This window comes from Nelumbo nucifera, chromosome 4 (genome assembly GCF_055504915.1).
Source record: "Nelumbo nucifera cultivar China Antique chromosome 4, China Antique-T2T, whole genome shotgun sequence".
NCBI classification, from domain to species: domain Eukaryota; kingdom Viridiplantae; phylum Streptophyta; class Magnoliopsida; order Proteales; family Nelumbonaceae; genus Nelumbo; species Nelumbo nucifera.
Window position 1 is genome coordinate 63782532 of NC_142652.1, and position 27208 is coordinate 63809739.

The 27208-nt window shown below is 36.5% G+C and overlaps 1 protein-coding gene and 1 pseudogene across 3 annotated transcripts in view; both read right to left on the reverse strand.

The window, feature by feature from the left end:
* The window catches only part of POL (Protein phosphatase 2C family protein), a 55795-nt gene extending 39698 nt beyond the window's left edge, over nt 1–16097 (reverse strand). Inside the window, exons 1-2 of one of the 3 annotated variants that reach the window (XR_016085829.1) lie at nt 12911–16097; nt 5409–5826 (exon numbers count right to left, since the gene is read on the reverse strand). Coding sequence is in view for 1 of the 3 variants with exons in the window: in XM_010249331.3 (XP_010247633.1) it covers nt 12911–15175 (2265 nt within the window). In the remaining 2 variants the exon portion in view is untranslated. Of the gene's footprint in view, nt 1–5408; nt 5827–11883; nt 12555–12910 lie in introns of all 3 variants that reach the window. The other 2 variants (XR_734131.3, XM_010249331.3) reach the window with 2 other exon arrangements.
* The window catches only part of LOC148800628 (uncharacterized), a 28723-nt pseudogene continuing 16897 nt past the window's right edge, over nt 15383–27208 (reverse strand).

The following is a 27208-nucleotide window of genomic DNA, read 5'->3' on the forward strand; positions in this document are numbered from 1 at the left end:
ATTATATATTTCAGGAAATTTTCCCACAAAAAATTCGAGCTTTCTATAGGGAAGCTTTCCTTGATAAGGTAAATACGTGTGATATGCTACAAAAAAGAATGCATTTTTCTTGCCTCTCTCCTCATATATGTTTCTTATGTAGGGATAGTAGAGAGACCCTCTCCCATTTATTAATCTCTTGTTCCTTTATACTTTGCATTTGGGAGTTTTCTATTCTCTTTTTGGCTGCAAGTGGGACCCTCTCAAGAGGTGTTGGACATTTTCAACCAAAACTTCTTGAAGCAACCAAAGAAAAGAGGGAGAGTATTGTGGAGAGCTACAAAAGGCAGCAATTAGTTGGGTAGTGTGGGAAGAAAGGAACAACAGAATCTTACTGGAAAGAGCAGAACTTTGGAGGAGGTAATAGACTACATAAAAGTGAAGGTTGCACTTTGGGTAAAGACTTTGGACTGCTTCCAGAATTTCTCAGTCATTGATATACTAAGAGTTTGGTCTAAGGTAGCAAAATCCCATAGATATAAGAGAGAATAAGAGTGGAATGGAAATCCCAAAAAGGCAATAATAAAGTAATGTTGAACTTTGATGGGAGCTCCTTGGGTAACCCAGGTGTGGCAAGCATAGGCGTTGTAATCAGAAACTCTGAGAGCAAGATCTTTGCCTTATATTCAAGGCCACTTGGTATTGATAATTCTCTGAAGGCTGAATTGATGGAATTGCTACAAGGACTGCGGTTAGCAAAACAACTGGGCCTTAGATAGTTGGAGGTGGAAAGGGACTCAAAAGTAATTATCTCATGGGCAAGTTGTAATAGACATACCCCATGGACTCTTAAATATGTCTTCAAGGAAGTGGAAAGGATTGCAAAGGATATAAATGCTGAATTCAAGTGGGTGAGAAGAAGTGCAAATGGGTTAGCGGATTCCCTTTCTAAGCAAGGGACTACAAGGCTATAGCTTTTTGGGGCTTGATTGTAAACCACCTTTGGTTTGTTTTGGGATGACCATTTGGTCATCAAGTTGTACTACTCACATATATAATTAATTTAATAAAACTACCTTTTTGCTGATAAGAAAATAATATATTGCAGGCTGGGTCAGGCTGGAAGTGTTGGGCCCAGGCATGGCCCTAAATATTTCGAGCCTAATGCGGGCCTAGGTGAGGCCACATTTGGACACAAAAATCTAAACCTGGCCCAAGCTCAAAAATTCCCAAGCTGAAAATTATCACCCCTAATGCATAGAAAGACCACGTTGTCGATTAGGAGACTGCACAAGCAAAGAGGTTGGGACCTTGGCATGAAAAACAATGCTTTTTTTTAATAGATATGAAAAATGATGCTTTTATTGCTAATTCTTTTTGGGGTCATTAGACAAGATGAATTTTGATGGTTGCAGCTTAGGGAACCCAGGGAGTATAGGTATAAGGAGTCTTCAGAGTTTAGACATCATGATGTGTAATAGCACTCTATTCTTGGGAAGAAAGGAACACCAGAATCTTTTGTGAAAAAGAAAGGAGCTTCTCGGAAGTTAAAGAATGTATTTTGATAAGGGCAATTCAGTGGCTGAAAACTCTAAAGATCTTTGGTGCATACTTTTTTGATGACCTATGGAGAAGTTGGTTAGCAGTGGCTAATACTTCTAACAGAAAGGACAGACATGGGGTTGAATGGATGCCACCAGGGGAGGAGTTTATCAAGCTGAACTTTGACGGAAGTAGCTAAGGAAATCCAGGACCTTCAGGCATAGGAGGAGTGCTGCAAAACAAAAATAGTAATGTGATATCTTTGTACTCAGGTCCTGCGGGTGTGGGAGACTCTTTAAGGGCCGAATTACTGGCTGCTATACAAGGAATCCAGCTTGCAAATCAGCTAGGCATAGAGCATCTGATTATTGAAGGAGATTCCCAGGTGATAGTGGGTTTGCTGAAGGATCCAGACACTGTGATTTGGGGTTTTAGAGATCTTCTCAAAAAGGTTAAATGGTTAACAAAGAATATGACAATCAGAGTTCAGTGGGTAGGCAGATCAGCAAAATCATTGGCTGATTCACTTGCAAAACAAGGGGTTTCCTGGGATACTTTATTTTGGGCTTCAGTGTAATTTCTTTTGTACTTATAATTCTATAATTAGCTTTAAAGGAAATGTCGCATCTCGTGCCTTTCCATGGGTTGCATGTAACTCTTATTTGCTGGTTTAATAAAATTTCACTCATTTATCAAAAAAAAAAAAGCACTCTATTCAGGAACCATAGGACATGGAGATTAAACTAGGGCTGAATTGATGGTGTTTTTACATGGTCTAAGATTCAGCATGAATTTAAATTCCAGGAACAACATTGTGGAGGGGGGTTTCAAGGTGGTGGTGGGATGGTTAAGGAATAATGCTTCAGGCACGGATATATAGAACTATTTTGGGGAAAGACACCAGGGAGAGGCTGATGTATGTATTGTTTGGGAAGATAGTGTATGCTACTCTAAATTGTAAAATGTAAATTTGTACACTTTGTTTATACGATAAATAAAGTTCTGGATTGTTGCTGATAAAAGAATTACAATGGAGGCAGAAAACTGACATATATTCATTAATATATTGTTAGGCAAAGATAGTCTCTGCTAGATGTATTTTGGTAAGAAAGCTACTGAAATAGATTCAGTAAGATAAATGCAGAAAATGTACATGACAATGTACACAGTATACAAGAAGTTAGAAAGGAATAAGATTGTTACCATACCAAAAAGAAATCCTTCCCAGACCATCTGCTACATTCTTTCAATTGGAAAGAGTTTAGTTTGTATTTGATCTTATTAAGACAACCTACCAATTTCCAAAGACCTGAACTTACGCCATTGGCCCATCTAATTGCATTAGCTGAAAAACCAATACCATATGGAAAAGCAGGGTGCATCCTTTCTGCTATCCTTGAACCAGTGAGAACAATCATTGAACCACCAAAAAAATTAGCAATGCTAGTCAACCCAAAATTTTACCATGAACCAAGGACTGAGGGTGCATCCTCAATCCTTTCTGCCCATCTGATCTTGAGAGAGTAGTATCATTTTAATACGGAGTTATGGATTGAAGAATTGAGGATCTAAACCAAGTTACTAAGATGCCTTTGAATTCCTTGGATCCAAGGGTGGAGAAGGAAGATGACATAACATCCCTTGTGGCCTCAAGGTAATGGGAGGATTGCTAACCCAATAGGAAAAGAAAGTATCAGATGCCCATGGAAAGCAAGTATTGCAATCTACCCTACCTTCATCCAAAATAAAATGTATGATCCTACCTCGGGTAATAAAACCAGACTTTGGAAAAAGCTATGGTTGGGTGGGGTGGGTGCAGGGAATAGACCATTATGCTTACTGTTCCCAAGAATTTTCCATTTGTCAAACATAATAACCAAATTCAATTCTGACATGGTGTCTTTTGAAAACTGGGACATCTCATGGGATCTAGATTTAAGGGGAGGACTAAAGGATTGTGAATGTGAACTGGGGAAGTCAATACTCATAAAAAAACCTTTATAACCCAAATTAGCGAAGATCATTGAGTGTGGGCTCTTAACACTAGGAGAACCTTTTCTTGCGAGTCCTACAAGACACTAGACCCGCTCTCTAAAAACTCCCTTGGACTCCCTTTCAAGGATGTGCGTGGAAAGGTCCTTCCCCTCTTGAAGTTGAAGGTTTTCATTAAGGAAGCATCCTTAACACCAGTTAGTGATGCAGCAGGGATAGAATAAACAAGCACAAGCTAGAAAGAGAGATGCAGAGAGGGAGGAGAAAGGGTAGAGAGAGCTATGAGAGAAGAAATCCAAAGGAATCACAAGGGTCCTACAACCACTCTGGGTTTCTAGGAATCACCCCATACAACAAACTTGCAAAAGAGCTCTAAAGAAATCTTCATTAGCTTCAAAAGGAAGAGAATACAATTTTTATAGAGACTTGTGTGGCCCGGAATACTAGTCATCATAATTACAAAAATGTCACTCCTTGTCTTGTGCATCAAGAAATACAATATCTTTCTACCTACTAATGCAAAAATATGAAAATTGAAAGATGAGCCCTACTAAACTAAAACAACAAGATACTATGAACCAGGCCCACATGGGATCAGACAAAATGATTATACATACCCCTACTACCCAAAAATATAGAAATACATAAAACTTTCAGAAAATTCCATTTTTGACGCATCATTCTCCCCTGGTTCAAAAAACCTCGTACTCAAGTTTTGAAGAACTTAAGGATGATAAGTCGATATACCTAAATGGAAAAAGGAGTAGGAGTTTTTGTAGCTATTTCAAGACACTTGTGGACTGTAGAGTAGATGCTATACACATAGCTAGAAAAGGATCTTGAAAGCAATGTGTGTCTGAAATACAGCTTTTCATAACCTTCTTCATTAAATCATTAATAACATTAGCTTCTTGAACACTTATCATCAATCAGCCTATCTCGTGGTAAATCTTCCCCTTGCTTATCACTACAAATTTTAATATCAACAACCTCAGTTACTTATCTAAAAAAAAATATCAACAATCTCAATTGTAGCACTTGGAACTTTCCTTCAATCTCTAGTTGAGGTCCTTAGAAACCACCACCTCTATGTGTTCAGATATCCTTGGTTCTTCAACAAACTCTTGGGCTTCTTCCATTATTGATTTTGGTGGATCCAGCTGAGCTTGTAAGGTAAAGTCATGACTTATTTCCATACCAAGATCTACTATGACCAACACACTTGCATTTTGCACCTGAAGTTGATCATGGGTGTTGGAAGCTCTTTCTTCAAAAACTCCCATATTTTCATGGCCTGCACCATTTTGATCTTTAATGTTTACAACTTCTATAGGTTGAAATTCTAGTTGTTTAGCTTCATCACAACTTTACCTCTAAGATGGGCATCAACAATGCAAGGAATCATCTTCTTTATCTTCAACTTTGTACCTTCTTCTCATTGGCTTCAAATTCTTTGTTGTAACTTGTTGCCTCTCTATCTTGAGCAAGGTTCAAAATATCGATACATGCTGATATGCCACTACCCCCTGAACCTTGATACCTGTATCAATGTTCACTTCTCCATTTTTTTAGTTTTTTTTTTTCAATCTGGTTCAGAGGGGTCAGTTTAAGGCCCGTCTACCCCCTGAACCATGGTCTTACCCGAAACACCCACTATAGAGGCATATTGAGAAGCCCCCGATACGATACGTATCGGCCAATACGGCCCAATACGTATCAAAATTTTGAACCTTGATCTTGAGAGCCAATACAAAAGCATGATCAAAGTCATAAATTTGAACTGTAGACAATTCCATTCGTGAAACAAACTAATTTGTGCCTTTCAATTTCTGTAATGTCACATCTAATATATAATTCATCAAACTTATGCATTTATTGAATTACAAATAGCATACCTTGCTTGAGACTAGTCAACTCCATATATAGATCATCATGGAAGTATTGTGGAATGTTCTTTTCTTGTGTACGCCGCTACATCTCTGCCCATGTAGTAATAAAATATGCAGCATTATTTTCTAGGCATTGCTCAAGAGTTCACCATACTTTAGCATGACCCAGGAACTCCATGTGTGCAAATCTAATTGTTTGTTTGTTAGACATATCATGCCAATCCCTTCTAGTTGAGCAACCTAATCAAAGAATGATTGCAAGTCATCATCTCCTTTGAAATTTGGTATTTCCCTTTTTCTTCTAACCTTCTTGGAAACCTTACTCTTGTAGTTGACATTATTGGATATGCATTGGTCCACCAGCTTCTCAAATAAGTGAACTAGAGACCCTTTGTATGGTTGAAAGACCCGATCATCATTAATCCTAGACCCATAAGCTTGTTTAGAAGATACCCTAGGCTTACAGCATCATCACTTTGTGAGAATATAGCAACTAACCATTAGCTCTAATACCAAAACTGATGTAGCAGAACTAGGACAAATAAGTACAAGCTAGAAGAGACAAGTATAGAGAAAAAGTAGAAAGGGTAGAGAAAGAAATCCCAAGGAATCGCTACAAGGGTCCTAGAATCACTCTAGGGTTTGTAGGAATCACTCTCAACAAACTTGCAAAAGAGCTCTTCAGAAATCTTCATTGGCCTCAAAAGGAAGAGAATACATCTATTTATAGAGTGACTTGTATGGCCCGGAATACTGGTCACCATAATTACAAAAATGCCACTCCTTATCTTGTGCATCAAGAAATACAATAACTTTCTACCTACTAATGCAAATAAACTGAAAATTGAAAGATAAGCCCTACTGAACTAAAAGAACAAGATCTCATGGACCAGGCACACATGGGATTGGACAAAATGACGAAAATACCCCTTTTGTCTAAAAATATAGAAATACATAAAACTTTCACAAATTTCCAATTTTGACTCTTAGATCTTGCATCAATTAGATACTTCAAAGGAGACTGAATTGGTATTTGTCCCCTCATGTTTGTATCCTTTGATTCAAAGATGGGAAGAATGTCAATCATTCATTACATCTTGCTCCTCTGCAGTAAAGGTTTGGACTTACTTGTTTTGCTTATTTGGTTGTACATGTCTTGCTCCACAAGACATGGTTGAATTATTTGCTTCTCATCAACTACCATCATATAAAAAGTGGAAAATTAATGTGACAGTAAATCAGAGCAACAATCATATAGAATGTGAGAAACTTTAATGAAAAAGCAGGAAGCGAACACTTTGTAGAGAACATAGTGTAATGATTGCACATTGTTTAATGGCAAGAGAAGAGTTCAAAGGAAATTAGGAATGACAATAGACTCCATTCTCAAACACTGGGATGCAGTAACAAGTTATGCACCAAGAAGATAACCCAGAATGATGCAACGGAATATAACCCAGAATGAAACTCAATTTTAATATTGTTGTCTAGACAATCTAGGACCATCTAGAATTGGAAGAGCAATTAGAAATTATGAAGTCAAACTCCTGCTTAATTACTGTGGAGTAACTGGAGAACACTTTGAAGGCTAAAACAATAGCACCTCTCCAATGATTCGAGCTGAGCAGTTCAATGGACTGGTCAACTAAGCTGATTTAATCATGGAAGATGACCACAAAGTTGTGATATGGCTTGCATTAGAAGAACAAGGTCCTTAGAGTCTAAGACATCTGATAATAGAAATCAAACTACAGACAACAAACCACTTGTTCAATTGGATTCATAGGTCAGCAAACAATCTAGCAGATATGCCTGTCAGGGTGGGTTTGAATAAAAACTTTTTGGACTAGGGTTTAATAGACAAAATCTGTTTTGGACAAAAGTGTGATTCTATTGTAACCTTGGGCTGTTGGGATGTTCCAACCTGCTTTTACTAAATCCTATTTACTTCTCCTGATAAAAATTTATTTGCTAATAAAAAAAAAAGTTTTTATTGGTAATGGAGAATATTTCATCTCAGAAAGAAGACTATAAATTCCAAAATTTGAATGTAGGACTAGTACAAGCGCTTATTTTGCTAGTGAATCCGCTATCCAATTTGCTGTTCTAACCCATTCTGGAAAGATATTCAGTTCTTTTGATAAACAATCTCTTTCTTCAAATGAATGACTGTGTATCCAAGGGACTGCACTCTTGTTACTTATCCAAGATATTACCCACATCGAATCACCTTCTACTTCCAAATGTTGAAATCCAAGCTGCTTTGCTAATCTTAGTCCTTGCATTAAAGCCATTAATTCTTCTTTCAACAAGTTCCCACCCTGCCCTAGAAACCTCTGAATACACCCCCCTACCTGCCCACCCCGGATTCCCCAAGGGACACCCATCTGCAATTGGTTCCAAGTACATAGCCACCACCCTGCCCAAGAAATCTCTGAACAAGTTCAATTTTATTGTATTATTTGTTGGGGCATTCCCCTCTATAATCACCCTATCCTTAGTTTTAGCTGATTGTGCCACTTCAATCCATGATCTTAAAAAGTCATTTGCTGTGAAAGTTTGAAATACTTCCACTGTCTTTACCCAATGTGAACTTTAATCTTTATGCTTTCCACTAATTCTTCCTTGGATTTGCCATTCTTTTTAAATATCTCTCATTCCTTTCTTTCCCAAATAGTCCACACCACTGCTGCCCTAGTTGCCTTCCGCATGATCCTTCCTCTCTTCTTTGGTTGCCTCAGGAAGCTTGGATTGAAAAGACTTACCACATCTAGGAGAGGAACCCACCTGCATCCAAAGAGAGAACAAAAAAACTCCCAAACATAAAGCACAAAAGGACAGGAGATTAGCAAACGAGGAATGGTCTCACTACTAACTTTGCAAAGTATAAGGAGAAGATAAATATTTATGAGACCGTTTTTGAAGTATATCACAATTATTGATCTTTCCAAGGAATACTTCCCAACATAAAGCTTGGACTTTTGGTGAATAGGCTTGCTCCAAATCTCTTTCACCAAGAAGTTCTCCTCCAAATTATTAGGTTGTAATAGGGTATTGAAGAAGGAAGCACAAGTGAATAAGCCATCAGGAGAAATTGACCAATTCTTTTGTCCTCCAAGTTAGGTTCCATAAAGACTGATTCCAAGATGGCCAACAACTGATCAAGGGAAGCACATTCATTGTCCCTTAAATCCCTCTTGAAACCAAAGTCCCAATGTAACCCTAAGTGGGAGGCTACCCCAAATTTTGACACAGGTTCAAATTTATAGTTAGAGAGTGTATAAAGTAAAGGGAATTGCAATTTGAGGGGAGCCTCACCTACCCAAAGATCTTCCCAGAAGAGGACTCTGTTCCCACAACTCACATCAAAGTGAGTAAAATTAAGAAAGATCAGGAGTACCTCTTGAATTGATTTCCAAGGGGAAGTTACAGAGTAGTGAACCTAATTCCTATGAATCAGGTTTTCAGTTCCTAAACCACCTTGCTCCTTCAGTTTGGTAACTTTTTCCCATTTAACCAAGTGATTCTTTCTTTCTTCCCCCAATTCCCACAAGAAGTCCCTCATGTGTTTTTTAGTTGCTTGGCCACTTTAACTAGAATACAAAAGGTAGACAAGTAGTAAATGGGTAAGTTAGCCATTCTGGATTTAATTAAGTTATTCTTCTACCCATTGAAATGCAGTTTCTTTTCCGCAATGCCAACTTGTAAATTCCTCCATCACAAGTTTCTAGAAGTCTATTGTTCTCAGGTTCCCCCCTAATAGAAGTCCTAGGTACTCCAAAGCACACTCATCGTTCTCGGGTTACCTACTAATAAAAAACACTTTCCTATGCTCTCCAGATATCTACATATGTTATGGGTTTCTAGAGTAGAACATTCCCCAAGAGTCTTTCACCAACTGACTTCCATTAAAATGTAGATCAAACTACTAGTATCCAAAATGAACCACTTGTACTAATGGATTCCCAGGTCAGGAAAAGACCTAGCAGATATGTTGGCTACGGTGGGAGTGAATAAAGACTTTGAACTGGGGATTGCCTGGTCCTGTGAGGGATATCTCCAAAGGACATTCTCAAAAGTTGTAATTCTATATGGTCTGCAATGAGCTTGCTTGTACTAGTTCTACATTCCAAAATTAGACCCTATGGTTTTCTTTTCTGAAATAAATAGCAGAATATCTAAATAAGCCCTCAGGCCTCAGCTCATGAAGCTGTTCTCAGGAAGGTTATTAGCACAGTTCTTTCCTGATTGTCTGTTAAGAGGAGTTCAGAGAAGTCATATCCTCATCCTTGTTTTATGTTAATCACTTCGGCATGCTTAATAAACAAATTGTTGCTTCTCTTTTTGTGGATCTCAATGCATCCCTTGAGATTTTAATGCAATACCTTATTTCGGCATGCTGAATATCTTTATGCGTGCTTGTTCCATTGAGATTTTAATGCAATACCTTACTTTTTTCGCAGATGCAAACACAGAGCTTAAGACATTCAATCAGGGAAACATAATCAAGAGCCTTGGTCACAACAGTGAACAACTCATTCTAACGAATTCATAGGTTTGCCAACTTATTAGCAGTTAGACTTGCTAGGGTGAACCCAGATGAGTCTGTTGTCCTGGGAATCTGACATTCCAGGATAGTATGTTGGTGTAATTTGTTACCTTGATTGTTATGTTTTCTGCCTATTTGAGGTAGCTTTTCTTTTTCCTAGTTTTCATTTTGTAGGTAAAAGGTGTTTGTATTGCCATTTTGGTTACACCACTCTTCATCTGCTTGTCTCCTCTCCCCACTTGTGAGGATTTGGGAGCACTTATTTACATTGTTGGGGCAAGATGTAAGGGTGGAAACAAATTGAGCTTTTTACTAGCTATTCACGCTCGACTCGTGAAAAGATCAATTCAGCTCAGTTTAACCAAAATAAATGTAATAAAAATATAAACTTCAATTTTAAAATAAATGTTTTAAAAAACCTATTATCTAAATTAAAATACATAAACATAACATGTAAATCGTATTCAAAATAAAACTTAAAAACAAAATCAAGCATATAAAACATTTTCAAGCATGTAAAACCCAAAATCTCTTTTTTCTTCAATTGCAATACTTCAAATAGCTAATCTGGTGTAAAACATCGTGTTTTCCTAATTCTACGAGCCACCTTTGTACCAAACCCCTCAAGGCAACAAAAATCACAAAAAATAAAAAAAGGCACACACCTGTGCTGAAGCACCAGGTGCTTACCTTTTGAAAGTGCCGTGCCTAAGGCCTAGGCGAGGCACATACCTTAAAATGCACCTCACCTGAGCACCTAGTCACACCTTTTAAATCACAGCGACAAAGCTAAGCTATTTTAAGTTTTTCACAATTTACTCCTAGAGCTTCAGCCCTTTCTTCTCATGTTTTTCAGGCACATTTTGGGGAGAGAACCAGGGAGGGCGAATATGGGATTTGATCCTAGCTCAGGGGAGACTACATCTACTTGTTTATCATTAGCAGGAACTACATGCACAGACTTTTTTGCTTTTGGTTCATAAGACCTCCATTCAGATTGATCATCTTTTGCCAAGCATAAGATCAGCATCCTCTCTACCCATATAAATCATCTGATATACATCCCCAATTGAAGAGGTAAGCAATTCAAAGGTAATGTTTTAAGAGTGCAAGGTGCAAAAACAGCATAAGGGGATTTTGGCACCCGAGGCACAGGGCACAAGGTGAGGTGCAAACTTTTGAAAAAAAAATCAAAAAGTTAAAAAAAAAATGCAATAATACATAAAAATGCAAAATTGAATTTTAAAAGAAATTAAATGGTTTAAAAAACCTACTGGCTCAAATTAAAAAACATAAAGCATGACATATAAAATATATTCAAAGTAAAAAATGTCAAAGTGAAAGCAAACATATGTAGATCATACCAAAGTGCTTCAAGCACAAAACAATTCAAACCTGTGAAACTTTCAATGTGGTTATTTATCTCCTAGTTGCATACTTCAGGTAGCCAGTGTGATGTTAAACATCTTGTTTTCCTAATCTTTGAAGATTGGCCCTCAGCCTCCATTATAAAGACCCCTTGAGGCAAGCCCAAACAAGTGTATGCAGGGGTTTGGGGAATTACCTCTCACCTAAATGCTTGACCCGTATATAGAAAGGAGGGTAGGCGTTGGCGCAAAGGTTGGGTTGCTCCATTGAGACCTGGGTGATCAGGGTTCAAATCTTGGAAAAAGTCTCTCTGTGTATCTGCAGGGATAAGGCTGCATACATCTGTCCCTCCCCATTATGAGGGAACTGAGGTTTCAGGTATTTAAAAGGTTCTTTTTTTGTTTATTTCAGAAGTTAATAGACCATTACTAGTGCACAAACAGCAATAAAAGATAATTTAGAAGTTGATAAACCATTACAAAACAGTAAAGAATATAAGATTCTACAAAAACAAAAAAAAAAAAAAAACAGAAACAAAAAGGAATATGTAGAAAACCCATATACCTGGGCTGAGTCACAAGGCACATCAGGCACACACCTTTTGAAAGGAAATTGTGCCTTGATCCAGGCAAGGGCGCAAGGCACATGGTGCACCTAGGCATGCCTGAGGTGTGCCTTTTAAAACACTGCTCAAAGGCTGACTTGGACATCTTCCAGCTGAACAAAATAGTAGTGTGGAACCCCAGGATCTTTTCCAGACATCTTCCCTTAATATAAATTTCATTCTCTTGATGACAAGAAAATGTATAAAGTTGGAAAAAAAATCAAGGAAAAAGACAACAAAAAAATGTCCCAAACCCTGGACTCACAGATGTGCGTACTAGCAAAGTAGACATCAGCATAACAGCTTTGACCTCAGTACCTTGTCTAATTAGAAATATGAACTCCCATGAATGCACTTAGGTTACTTAACTTACGGGGACAACAAAGATCAAAATTGGATATCAGTATTTAAAAATGCCCCAAAGACTAAGCATTATTCAGTGAATCCTTGTAAACTGGTGCTGCCAACAGATTCCAAATATGTGAAGAAACAACTGTTTCAAAAGGTATCTGCAAGAAGCAAGAAAAATGCTTCTAGTGCCCTGACACGTAAATGTGCCGACCCATGCCTGTTTGGTCAAATCCATGTAAGAAAATTCTTATAGTGCCACCATCAAATATCAGTATACAACCTGCAATTGTGATGACATGTACCAAATCAAATCCATGAGAAGGATCTGTTCTCTTCTTTGTTCAAGTAAAACTAACTGAAACCATAAGGTCGATGCAATGCTATACAGAAGCCAACACTAAGTATCCAGTCCAAATATGTCAAATTATACTTCCATGGCATAATGGCATCTAATTATGGATTTCTAAATTCTAACACTATTGCATTTTAAGTGACCGAAAGAAAAGCACTAGCCTTAAGGTCAAAAAAGAACATAATTAGTGTTGAGTTCTTGTATATGTTTCACAATCAATTAACATTTTCAAGCAAAATCAGGACTACTGTAAGAAAATGAAAAAGAGGAAAGTTTTATAATACCTCCTCAATACTTGTGCTATGATCAGTAGAAAGTTGAACAGCCCTCATCTTTAATCTGCAAATAGATATCTCTTTATTCTTGTTGATTTTGTTGATTTGGCTGTTCTGGTTATGCATTGGAGACTCCTCTGATATTCTGTCCAGCTCCACACGTACAAGTGATTCCCTTGATCTGTTCCGATGCCTTACATCATCCTTCAGAATATTTGGATTCGGGTGGCGATCATTTGGCCTCTCTTGTGCTAAAATCACACGGCTATCACCAAGGTTCATCACATAGACATCCTGATCCTTCATTAACATTACTAGAACACAGGATCCCATCAGAGCAAGCTCTGGGTTTTTGTCAAGTGCCTTCTCCACCATTTCCATGTAAGCATCCTCAGTGGTTTCAAGTGCTCGAGACATTGCCCTCAAAACTGCATCATGATCAACAAGCCCTGACTTGCATCTCCTCATGGGCCCCACTGGTTCTGCTATTCGCTCATCCACATGAATCTCTTCTCTATGCCAATCATAACTCCAAGGGAACAGCTTCTTACGCAATGACTTCTGCTTTCTGTACATTCTTTTTATCTTTGACCCAATTACAGACTTTCTTGTCCCCTGCCTTTGTTCTGAAAAAGAACACGAAGCCATAGCATCTTGCTCAGATTCCAACCCAATAACCCCACCATCTTCCCGGGAAGTACTAGTATCTTCTGCCAGACAAGTAGAAGTTTCTCCTTTGGGATTCACCAAGGTTGATAGAAGCTGTGCTTGTGATAAGGCCTCTCTTGAATACAATCCATCTGCACTTGCTTGCAAATTGTGCAAACCATTTTTCCAGTTTCCAGTCTCCAAGGCCAAGGTAGAACCTTCAAGATTCCAGCTTTCCAACTGAAGTAGTTCATAAAGCCTCTTGCTTTTCCTACCTTGACCAGCTATTTTTCCATTCATAATGGAATCCGATTCTATGCCTGAAATAGATGGCATTGCATCTGAATCTTCACTCCTTTTCTTATCTGCCTGCAGTTCAATGATTTCCATGGTCGCATCTTTTTCCTCAATTATCTCATTGTTAGATGGTTGGGCCTTTATAGTTCTAGGATCAAGCTCTGAATTACCACAAACAACTTGTTCATGCACTTGATGTTTTGGATGATCCTCTTCCCTGGATTCTGAAGAAGCTGCAGCATTTCCGGCATCAAGAAGTTGGGAATTTGGTTGGTCACTTACAGGTTTATCCTCATAATCCCAAAGCAATCCTTCCATTTCCTTGTCAATAGCCTTATAAAGATGGCCCATAAGAAAATCTGGTGCATCTGGGCCACTAAAGCCATCATATATCCCAACAAACAACCATCCCTGCTCTTCAGACAGCACAACATGAACCCTGTCTTCTCCAGCCTTGCCATGAGCCCATTGCAAGTTGCGGGTATTCCTATACTCGCCTTCTGATAGGCCTACCTCGACACAGTTTCTTGGACCTTCCTGTCGAAACTTTGTCTCCTTGGAGTGCCAGACAAATTGAGTAACTGGATGCAAGAAAAAACGTTGCATCCACCCAGAGCCCACCGATCGTCTTGAGAAGGTCCGAGAGAGGGCACTCCTCATGGGTCTACTTACGCTCCTCATTAAACGCCCAAGACCTGGCTTTCTACGACCATAAGCAAGTGGTGCTGAGAAGTTGGTTTTATCTGCACCGTCTAGAGGACCTGACATGAAGGCTCCCCTTTCAATTGGCCCGGACATAAACCCACCTCCCTTTTCCAAAGGACCAGAAGCAAAACCTCTCTCCAGAGGTCCCGACATGAATCCATTTAAAGGCCCTGAGCCCCGAGGCACCGGCTGCAGGGGTATCGCTGCAAAGGAAGAAGTGCCCTCAAATGATGCAGCAGGCTCTTGTGCATCACTCGCAAAAAGTGCACTCTGATTTCCAGTACGAGCTGTAGAGACATTGGCACTCACGGAAGCCCCCGATATTGTTTTGAATGTTGTTTCAGGAAACCCCCGGTTGGGCTTTTGTAAACCCAATTGGTCTTCTACATTCTCATGGCGAAACGACCCACTTAGTGTTTCAGAATCAAGCGTACTAGAATCAACCGTGAACCTCTCTGAATTCGACGGGGTTATGGCAGGAGAGTCAAGAATCATCGGCCTTACATAGCAGAAGGAATGGCCTAATCCTTCATCCAGTGGCTCTAAGAACTCTAAATCAACCCCACCTTTTCCGCTATCAACTGGAACAAAGCACCTCACCACGCGGGAAGTGCTGTTCCCCATCACGGACCAAACTAGATAGGAGACCTCCGGAATGGAAGATTTCTGTGGCTTTGCACCATGAGCAGGTACAACGGAAAGTAGCTTAAAGGAAACAGAGGAAACCCAACAAATCCCTCTGCCTGGTGGGTGTTCTGGTGATTATGCATCATCAATATATCAAACTAAAACATTATGAAACCAAGGCCAAGAACACTCTTAGCTTCTCCATTACAACTGAACCAAGACCTCCTCGTGTATTTCTGTAGGTTTACCGATTCTCCGATAAACTAAAAGCACATATAAAGCAGATGTATAGAGCAATAATGATAGAAAGTGAAAGACTCCATCTGACCTCTTGAAGGATCCTTGGACGTCAATGGAGCTCCGGATCGGGCGGCACAGCAAACAGATCGAAGGGTGGAAAGGGCTTCAAATGAAACATCGTCGCCAAGGTAACCAGGTGGTGTTTCAGGAATCTGAGAAACCAGATAAGAAAACAAGCCAAGATGTAGAGGAAATACAACAGATTTAAAATAGGAAAAAAAAACATGTAAAGATGGAGCTGTATAAGAGCTAAAGTGAGAAGAAACAGTCAACCCAGATGAGAATTTGAGTTAATAAAGAAGAAGAGAGGACTAGGATTTGGGAGATGAGAGAAACAGGAACCCAAGTGACAAGAGAAAAGAATGGGAAAGAAGAGCAGGAAACGAGGTTTTTTTTTCAATTTTTTATTAATATTTTTTGGTCTGATGATGAATCTATTTTGAGTTCATCAAGGAGACTCTCTCTTTCTTGGGGTTTTCAAATGGTTTGGGAGGGTAAAAAGAAATTAAATCAAGTAGAAGGGTTGAAACAGTTACATAGGTTTTGTTGCAAAGAGAGCACTGGAGAAGCTGCCCAAATAAAATAAAAGAAAAGCCATTTCATTTGTGGAAGAGCTCTGTGTACGGGTGAATTGTGGGTTGAGAAAAACACTGAAAAAGGGAAGATCTCGTACAAAACAACGATCAAGTGTGGTCGAACTGCATCAGCATTGAACTACATCCTGCTCCTGCTCCCAAAGATGAAACCACCCTCGTCTATTGTGGTACTGCTGGAGCCCACCTAACACCAATCCGCTATTATCAAAAATTAAAGGGAAACACCCTAAATTTAAGTGAGCGCTTTTATTTTTTTTTTTCTATTTTTGCTTTATTTGAATGATTGGTGGTGCAGATACCGTTGGAGTCAATAAATAGCCACTTTCCACCATCACCATCAGCACCACTCTCTTGCCCATGGTCGTCCTCGTGCTGAAAGACATGGATGGATGGGGATTATAAAGCTTCAAACCTACTTAGCATTCAAAAATAATAAATTTTCGGTTTATATTTTTTTTACAGGTTGATGACCATACCCTAAATAATAGAGAGTGGGTTAAATAATCCGTGGCTACCCTCAAGAAGAGAATCCCACTTGTTTAGGGTGATTCATTAAAACAGTAAAAAGAAAAAGAAGAAAAAAAACATCAAACAAGCCAACAATTTAAAAATAAATAAACTTGAATATTTCTTGAACCTATTACTTTTTCAGAAAATTTGAATTTTTATGGGGTGTCGGATGATATAATTGGTTTTGTTTTCAAAAACAAAACCATGTCCCTATTTCTACACAATTAAGGGTAATCCTCCTCCAAGCCCAAATCTTCTACTACAAACTCTTTCCACATCCCTACCACAAGATAGTATAAGAACAGATTGGGAATATCTCCCTTATCATTCACTAGAAATGGCAATGGGTGGGTTCAAGGTGGGGATCATATTCCCCGACTTAGAGATAAATTCCAGTCTACGATGCTGACCTTGATGGAAATAAAAACTATCCTCCATCCCCCAGGGGGGTTCCTTGCAAGGACCTGAATCCTCAAATCTTTTTAATTAGCAGGAATTTTGAAAAAAATAAGTTTACTTAAAATAAAAGAAATTTTTAAAATATAAATAATATTTTAAACATATTTTGATATAAAAATATAAATAATATATATTTAATATATACATATATATAATTAGGGTCGGGTCAGGGTAGGGACTTCATTCCCCGTCCCCAACCCTAACCTCGGTTAGGGGTTCCTATTAATCCCCCATCCCCGAGGTCAGGTACCCGGTGGGAATGGGAAAAATTACCATCTCTACACAGGACAGCATAGGTGTGCATTGGATTTATTACCCATGTCATCTCCCCATTAATTATATTTCATGGGTATGGGGTGTCATAAAATTTTGTGGCAAAAAATTATGGCATTAAACAAAATAGAATGGCTAAATAGTATTCATGTAGCCAACCCCATATGTTTGCAATAAGGCTTGGACAACAATGAACTCACCCCCAACCTTGAAACCAATGCATATATCTGCAATTTTTAAGCTTATTTTCTATAATTTTGACTATGAAGTTAAATTAAAACCTTATTAGTTTTAAAATATAAATACTGTATAGTCATATTTTTATTTGTTTCAATAAAAATGCAAGGCAGATAATACACGATATTTTTTTAATTTATAAATTATATATGCATGCATTTAAATGCTATAGAGAAGTTTACTTTTATTTTATATTGCACATGTAATGTACACATAAAGCACACTGAATTTTATCCTATAAATCCTAACGCTGCGCTTGGAAACAATGTAAATGGAGTGTAATCTTGGTTCAAGGTAAATTTACACTCTAGTTCAGTTTTGCCTGTTTACAGAAAATATATTTTTCAATGCATGTTTATATCGATAATGAGATGTAAAAGTACATCCATAAAAAATAAGTAAATTTGTATTTCAAGTGGGCTTTTGATAAAAAAAAAACGTACTTTATTAGAATTCTTGTTTGCATCCATTGCAGGTAAAAGCTTGTTTGGTAATAAGGTAAATTTGTAAATGCAAAACTAACCCAACTTTGTATTTGCATGAACCGTTTTACACTCTTCATATTTGCATTCACACTCTATTTGCATCGTTTCCAAACGCAGCCTAGATGAAAATGTATTACTTATCAGTTCACATTTAACTATTCATTTTGTGTATGAAACCGGGTTGTTTACTCTATCTTTTATTGTTATAAACTCATGCATGAGCTGGTTTAAAAAAATGTGCTTAGCATGAGATCAATAACCAAGTGAAAAAAAAAACAATTTCAAAATTGAGCCAACAAATATAACTAAAGCTCATGTTAAATACTTTCTTAATGCATTTTATTATTGAACCATAACAATCTATGAAACAAATCTATATTAAATTAATAGAGAGAGAGAGAGAGGGAGCCCATGGAAAAAGGAACAATGATTTCTTTAAATTTTTATAGAGGAGGAAAATTAGTTCATACCATGTATTGGTGGGCAAATTTAGGGAAGAGTAGAAATACAAGTACGTATAGTGTATATACAAGGTTTAGAAATATACTAGATAAGCTTTTGTATTTGCATTCTTCCCAAATGGAGCATTAAGAATTGTCTCATTAGAGTGTAAATATGGAAACAATAAGACCCATGAGAGATTTAAGACTGTTTTTATTAGAGAGTAAATATGAATTTTATGAGAGACAATGAAGACCCATGTTAGAAATGTTTAGTAGATATCTAAATCTAGCTACTAATTTATCTAATCAAGTAGTAGTAAAGTAATCATCATTCATCAATATTTAGAGAATTGAAACCAAAATCGGAATTGGAATCCAAATAGTTTTTCCCCAACCTATTTAGTTAGGCTCGAATCGGATTTGAAATTAGAATTGGTTGGAATGAATTTCTCATTCCAAATATAATGGACATTCTCTCATTCCACTAGAAATGAGAACCAAATTCTGATTCCACTCAACCAAATGATTAAAATTGGAATGATCCATTTTGATTTTGATTCTATACTTCCAATCCCACAAACCAAACTGGCCCTTAATTTGGAAGGATTTGTCACGATAAAGAGAAACCTATGGGGCTGAGTCGTACTCGCCTCACCTGGTGGATTGCCTCGAAAGATCCCCGAGTAAACTTGCAGCTGGGCAGAGAAGGTATGGTATACACAACACTTCCATTAATGGGTGGTTAGATTTAGATGGGCCATCATACGGGATCACCAAGTCAACTCAACATCTTCAGACTGTGGCCCATCTAGTACACATACATAGATGGTCCAAATCTTGCAACAAGCTCAACATATATTACATCCATGCCTGAGTAAAAAAGAGATATAATTAAACATGGTCCACAACCAATAAAGTCATCTATATATTTATTGCTCAGCCTTTGCACTCTCTTATAAACTTATAATTAACTAATTATTCTTTTATTTTTATTTTCTTAACTTGAACATCCATATATATATATATAGACAATGTTTAGAGAACCAAAGACAATAAAAAAAGAGAGAGATTTACGGGTCAGAGGTTTGAGGTCAAAATGTGATGATGTGATAATAACAACAACAATAACATAATATATACATAATAGTATTAATTATATACATGTATTCAATGTATATATTTATATTTTGTTATAACATATATTTTTATTTTAGTTTCAATTTTTATATTAAAATTAAGACCGGATGTTTTTTTTTTTGGCAAAAATAATGAGGCCAAGACGCCTCTGCAAATTTGCATATTAGCTAAAATTAAAATGATAAAAAACTGGCTAATTTTATAAACCAAAGGCTGATTTACTCTAATTGGACTAGCCAGCTGGCCAATTTGTTGATGATAATGGTTGTAGGGGTATGACCAAACTGATGAGGGCCCATGTCACAGTTTAGCCAGTCCAACTGGCTGATCTAGTCCAATTTTCTAAACATTGGAAAATGGGACTATGATGAGTTTATGTTGAAATAAAAAATACATAATGGACATTTGGATTGTGGAGAAAGGGAAAGTGTTCTTACCTTTGTTTGTTCAGTGGCAAAATAAAAAAGAAAAAAGTCCAATGAAATTTAGAAAGTAGTTGCTTTTATTGCCACTAATTAACAAAAATGCACATAATAAAAGAGTAAAAATATGAAAACTATTGTTTGCAAGTATTAACTTTTTGTGCTGCTACTAAAATATTCTGATTTAGATGATGTTTGGTATCGGTGTAGCTTTTGGAAGAAACGGTGTCAGCTCAGCATTAGAGATGTGTTTAACAAAAAAATGCCTAAAAAGTTATTTGGTTGAACCGTTTATCAGATAAATGGCTTTCTCAAAAATCGTGTGAACCATTTATTAAAAAACATCAATTTTGACATTTTTCATTTTCAAGACCGATTTTTCATTGTTTGGCTTATATGGCGCCTAATGGCACTGAGGTGTAAGAAAATCGTACAAAATGTTTAAAGCAGATTTGGTCTCGTTTTTCAAGACAAAATCGTACAAAACATTTATCTTATAAATGCCATCGATACCAAACAACCTCTTAACTTTTATGACTTGAAATGTAAAGCCAAAGAAAATAATAAATAAGTTTTTATCAATTTCAGTGGATAGATATTTTTAGTAGGTATGGTCCTTCAAAATCCACTGATTGAAGGGTAAGTGGAATGTTTTCACTTGTCTGTTTTGTACTTTGTAATTACAGTCTCAAGGTGCATTTCCATTAGGCATCCAATATGTAACTAGTAGATCCTGACAAATACTTCTCACTTTACCCACCAAATCCACAGATATATTGTCTTATGTTGTGTTTGGTTGCAAAGGGAACATAGAAAAAGGGAAACAAATTAAAATTGATCTTCCTTATTTTGACCATATAGCAGGCTAAAAGAGAAAAGAGAAAAGAAAAAGAACTGAGGGAAAAAAAACTAATGACCTCTTTCACTTATCTAAAGAAGATAAGAAAGCTAGGAAAAACAGTAAAAAGAAGCAAAATTGGTCCCACACATTTTTCCACGATCCAACATGGAATCTGGGGTGAAGAAATTGTAAAACAGGCAATGATAAATGGTCCAACATGCATATTTGTTGGGGCTCAGATATGCTACCCATTAGTTGTTTTTACATCTCTATTCATGAAACATTACAGTGAGACTATCTTTCTTATAAGATGTTTTCAATACACAGTGGTGATGCTCTGTAAATAGAATGTGGGAACAAATTGTGAGAGCAGATCCGAAGTGTATTTGTTGTGTGGGCCTTGGAAGAGCAGACCCCCAACTCCACAAGCAGTCAGTCAAAGCACCGATATTCATCACTTTGTCATTTGACTAAATTAACCAGTTCAACTACAGCTAAAGCTTTATTGATGACTGAAAAGCTCCCATATTAATTAATTATCCTTTTCAACACTGTTATTATATATATGATTAAACCATATCTTTGTTTTCTATATTTTCTCTTCCAATGGGCCGTGGACAAACAAGCAACAATTTCTCTTATAAAAAAAAAAGTAACAATTTCTAGAAAGTGGTTGAAGTGGTCACCTCTCAACCCAACCCAAGTCCAATACTCCAATCTCATGAGTCATGCATGAATGTTTTATTTTTTTTTCCTTGAAAAATCTTTCAACCAACCCCCTCATCAATCAATGAAAGAAACAAAACCTCAAGTCAGAAATCAGAAATGGCCATTGAAATATAACAATATTAATTAAAATAAAGACTTAAAAAGGTCCTTCTAGATTACTCACCATTCATTATAATAATTAAGAAACTCTTCTTTATTAATTAGTTAATTGATTATTATTATTATTAAATTAAGGAAATTAAAGGTCCTGGACCTCTCTTGGTGGTGGTGGGTAGATGGATTGAGATGATACTTCGGATGATAGATTACATTTGGCATTTCGATGCACATGCATGTTATCTATTAATTATTATATTATTATCGAAAATTAAAACCCAACTTCTTTTTCTTCTCAAAAATCAAATTATTTTGTGTTACTAATTAATCAAATTGATATATTTATGAGCAACTTTTAATCTTGTTACACATGTTATGTTACTAGCGCATGTAAACGTAAGAAATAGAATTGTCTCTTGTTCACTTTTTTGGTGGTGTTTGGAACGTATTTTATCAGAAAATGGTATTGCATAGATATGCTGTTTTTTTTTTTCAGAAAAAGTTTTTTTATTGGAATTTGCTATTTCATATTATTGTTTTTACTATCACATAATTACACCGATGTATTTGTAAAACAGCCCGTCAGATAAGTGTAAAAGATGAATCGATCAAGTAAAAGTTTTTGGAAGATCATCGGTTATCTTTTGCACTCACCTGGTGTAATGGTTAGAGTGTACGAGGACGACAACGAAGAAGAAGAAGAAGGAAGGGGGAGAGAACAGAGAAGCCAACAAGCTGCTGAACAGAAAGTGAGAGAGAAGAAGAAGAAGATGGAGAGGGGAAGAGAGAGAGGGGGAGCGGAAACAATGGTTGTGGATGGTACTGTGAATGAAACGACGATGAACACAAGGAAACCGAGGTAAAAGTCCCTACAACCGACCTTACCGGTCGGCCATGAAACAGAGCACCGCAATCGGCGGTGAGCGGTGTATCAGACCCATAAACTGGTGACTGGGTGTTGCAACAGGAGAGGCTCTCGTACGTGAGCGCCTCTCTGTTCTCGTTCTCATCGGGTGTTGCAATCCTTGCCAGGTGTTGCAACTGCCTCTCTGTTCTCGTTCTGGTCGCAAGTCATGTTCTCGTTCTCTGTTCTCATCAGAGGAAGAGAGAAGGAGAAGAGAAAGAGTGAGCGAGCGATCTAATAAATACATCGAAAATTTTCGATGTAAAATTACATGTTTACTAAATGTATGCAAAATCGAAGCAGGTGCGAAGTTTATCCCAGTTCGATTTTACACCTCCACCAAACGCAGTCTAAGTGTTTTTTAATGCCATATCAGTATATATTGTTAACAATAATAAAAAAATAATAAAAAATAATAAAAAAAATATGTTCTCAAATCACACATTTCCCAACTTCTAAGACCTGATCTGAGAAAATGTTTTTCGAAGAATCAATTAACTAAACATTAGAAATTTTTCATAAACGGATTTTAGACACAGCACAAATGAGACAATATTTACTATAAACATGGCCGAGAATCGATTCATTCCAGTCAAATGGTCATAACCTTTTGATCGTCTGAGCCAGCTGTTAAAAGGGGAAAATGTTTAGTATCGTGTCACACATGATCCCATCCACATGGCAGAAATAGGTGGGTCTGTGTTGTGTATTAATTAATTATTAAAAAGACAAGAAAAGAAAAAAAAAGTTAAAGGAACGAATGGTCGCCACTGTAACTTGTAGAGGTGATTCAGATTTCAGAAAGCAGAAGCTAGAAGCTGAACTTGCTTCTCGAATAAGAATAAGATAAATAATGCATGCATGTGGGTGCTCGGGATTTGTATAATTTTATATCATCTGTTAGAAGAATCAAGAAATGCTGATCGTCTCTTCCTCTTACCCTTTTCTTTTATACACTTTATATTAACAATGTCTCCATTATGTACAGTTTTTCTCATGTAAAGCCAAGATGAGATATAGAGCTGTCAGTAAGATTGGATTTGTTCCAATCCGATCCAGTATAATGTGAGCCCACTTACAAATTGATTGGACCTCAGCTTAAATCTAATACAAACCAAATTCAATCCAATTTATTAAAATATAAATGGATTGGATTGGATCTGATCCGAATCGAATGAAATATAAAAAATTAAATAAAAAAATAGAATATGTAAAAAATTACAAAAATATATTAAAATGAAAAAAATCTGAAAATTACAAAAAATATACCCTTTTGGTATTGAAAAAACACTTTTGTAAAAGTACTTTCATAAAAGTGTTTTCGTAAAAACACTTTAATAAAAGTACTTTTTTACTTTTATAGAAGTACTTCCATATAAGTACTTTTATAAAAGTACTTTTGTAGAAGTGCTTTTATAAAAGTACTTTCGTAAAAGTGCTTTTGTAAAAGTTTTCATAAAAGTACTTTCATAAAAGTGCTTTTATAAAAGTACTTCCATAAAGTGCTTTTATAAAAAGTACTTCCATAAAATTTCTTTTGTAAAAGTGCTTTTGTGTAAAATTACTTTCATAAAAGTACTTTGTAAAAGTGGTTTTTTATAAAACCGCTTCTATAAAAGTGCTTTCATAAAAGTATTTTTCTAAAGGTGTTTTTGTAAAAGTACTTTTATAAAAGTTATTTTATATCGGCTTCAGTTCTAATAGATTCCTAATTGGACAAGGGTTTGGCCTCATGATCGGATTATTGGAAATTTGGTTTAGGTTCAATTTTGACCAATAAGAATATGAACCAATTTATTTTGGATTGGCCCAATCCAATAATTACAACGAACTGTCCAAATCTGAATTGATAAGGTTTGGATCACATTGGATCCAATCCAAAACCGGTCAATTAACACCCCTATTGAGATATTAAGTAAATCTCTCTCTCTCTCTCTCTGTCTCTTAGTGATTTATTTGTATGATATACAGGTTGTTGTTTAAAATGCAATTTTAAGTATCATTTTAAAATCGACAACCAAGTTGAAAAACAATCTCAAAATTGAACTAACGAAAATGACCAAAAGTTCACATTACGTGCTTTTTTACTGCATTTTATTATTGAACTAAAACAATCCATGAGACATCTCTGCATTAAGTTAATAAAAAAAAAGAGAAAAACCCGATACCATAGAAAGGAGCAATGATTTCTTTAGACTTTTATAAAGAAGAAGTTGGTTCACCCTATATACTTTGTGGACAAATTTGGTTTGACATAAGTTTGGGTCCAAGCTAGGGCTCATATTTAGGGTTGGCCCTTAACCTAACCTAATCCATCTAATTCATACATCCATTTTATCATAGAACCAAAAGGAATTAAAAGAGATGTAAGTGAAAAAGAGAGATATAATGGGAAAAGAGAGATGTTAGAATTTAGAAACATTGACTACTAAAGGGTGTGTGTGAGTGTATGTGTGTAAGAGAAAGAGATGAAAAGTTAAATCCTCAGTTTTAATTGTTTTTCTAATATATATTGCAGGTGTTGTTTCCCCTTTAAATAATTAAGAATAATTATTAAATGCTAGGATATTTAAATCAAGGCCGTGTATTGGGGTCTGATAAATATCCTCCTTAACACAAAGTCCTGTCCAAGAGAGACAATAATAACAAAATTCCAATGTTAATTAATGAAATGCCATGCATTCAACAATTTGTATTGTTTGAGTGGGCTTAACTTGCACCACTGATCTTATCTGTATAGAAGAAGGGCTCTTTGAAAGTTGAAACAAAGAGCCCAATTTAAAATTAGGTAGCCACTGCTATGAGCCAACAATACACACATGGAGATGAGATTAGTGATTAGGTATTTAGGTGGGCATTGGGCAACACTATTAGATTACACGCAGGTCAATAACCTACGTGGGCTGTGTGGTTAATTAATACAATTTATTATTTATTAATAAATATAATATAGTAATAACTATAACCCGCCAAACAAGTGAGACAGTGAGAATAGGTAAAATTAAAATTGGCCCCTCCCCCCACTATTCATTGTTTTTGAACACCTATTAATAATTAATACTGTTTGTTGTGTTGTGTGTTAAATAAATGTTCAAATAAGTGTAATTTATTAAGTATGTATTTAGTTTCGTGGGTGTTTATGAATAGGTTGTTTATTTGTATTTTTTTATTTTAAATGTTTATTTATATTTTTTTATTTTAAAATGTTTCTTGTTTTTATTGTTTGGTTGGATTTTACTTTAAATGTTTTTACTCTCTACCTCATATTAAAATCCATTAAAGTATCACATCATCATTTGGTTTTAAGAAATACTTGGGTATTGGAATAAACAAAAAATTGACATTTCCCCAAATATCCTATGCACAAAAATCAAAACATTTCAATTTTCTATTATTTATTTGATAGACGACAAAACCAAATAATTGTTTCATTTTACTTCATATACAATAAATCTAACGCTTATGTAACACTAATATAACAACATTTTTTTCATTAAACACCCACGAAACCAAACACACAACCTAAATATCCTAATCCCCTTATCTAACCAAAACCACTTAACTAGTTTCACTGTTAAGGTAGTAGACATATTTGCAGCAGTACAACTATGCAATATAATGCTATCCGCCCGTCCTATGTCCTTCACATAACATGTGCAGTGATGAATGCAAATGGGCTCCACACTCCAAACCTGTCAAATATGCTGTAGCCCACACCCATCCCAAAAGTCAACTCAATACCGTTCATCCATTTTATTCCTCCCCTTCCCCCCCCCCCCCCCCCCCTTTTTTTTTTCCATTGGACTATTTTAATTTAATCCACACCCAGTTGTACTTGAATCATGATTAGAAAGTAGACTCGTTGAATTGGGTTGATACATAACTTTAGGGTACTCCTGCAGTCCTGGGTCAGAATAGGCCAGCTGGCTCATTGGGTTTGGGTGGCCTACTCCAGTAGTCCAGTTCAATATATGAACCCATTACCCACTACAGCTAGTCAGCTACTGTGGGATGGATCATCCACCATGTTGTCGCACTACTCCTTCAATTACTACAACAGTTGAGAAGAAAAAAAGCAATGATTCCCGGTGACAATTCATAAATGTAGATTGCTGGATCCATGGTGTTGAACTGCGTGAGACCAGTTTATTAAAATCAAGGATGATATTGGATCACCTAGGACCCATCTCTCTGTTTTCATTTATGCACAGCAAAATTCCTGTTTTTCCACTGCTTTTAATTGTTGCTTTGGTAATCCATACCTCTACAATTGAATAGAGTCTGAAGATAAAGCTTGACCAACATATAGTTGAAATATTTCACTTTTTTTTTTCAATTAGGAGAGCTTTTAACAATTAAGATTAACCCTTGCTGATTCTATGGGATTAGAAGTGATGTGGGCAATTTTGGTTGACCTAATGTATTATAGGCTACATCAATTGGAGTAGACAAAATGAAGCTTCTCCATGTCCCCCTGTCTATCTGATCACATGAAGAGTGAAAGATACAAACTTGTCTCTCTCTGTTCTATATATGCCCATATATATTTACCAAGACTGAGGCCTCACCTCATGGATTGTGCATGCCATACTTCCTTT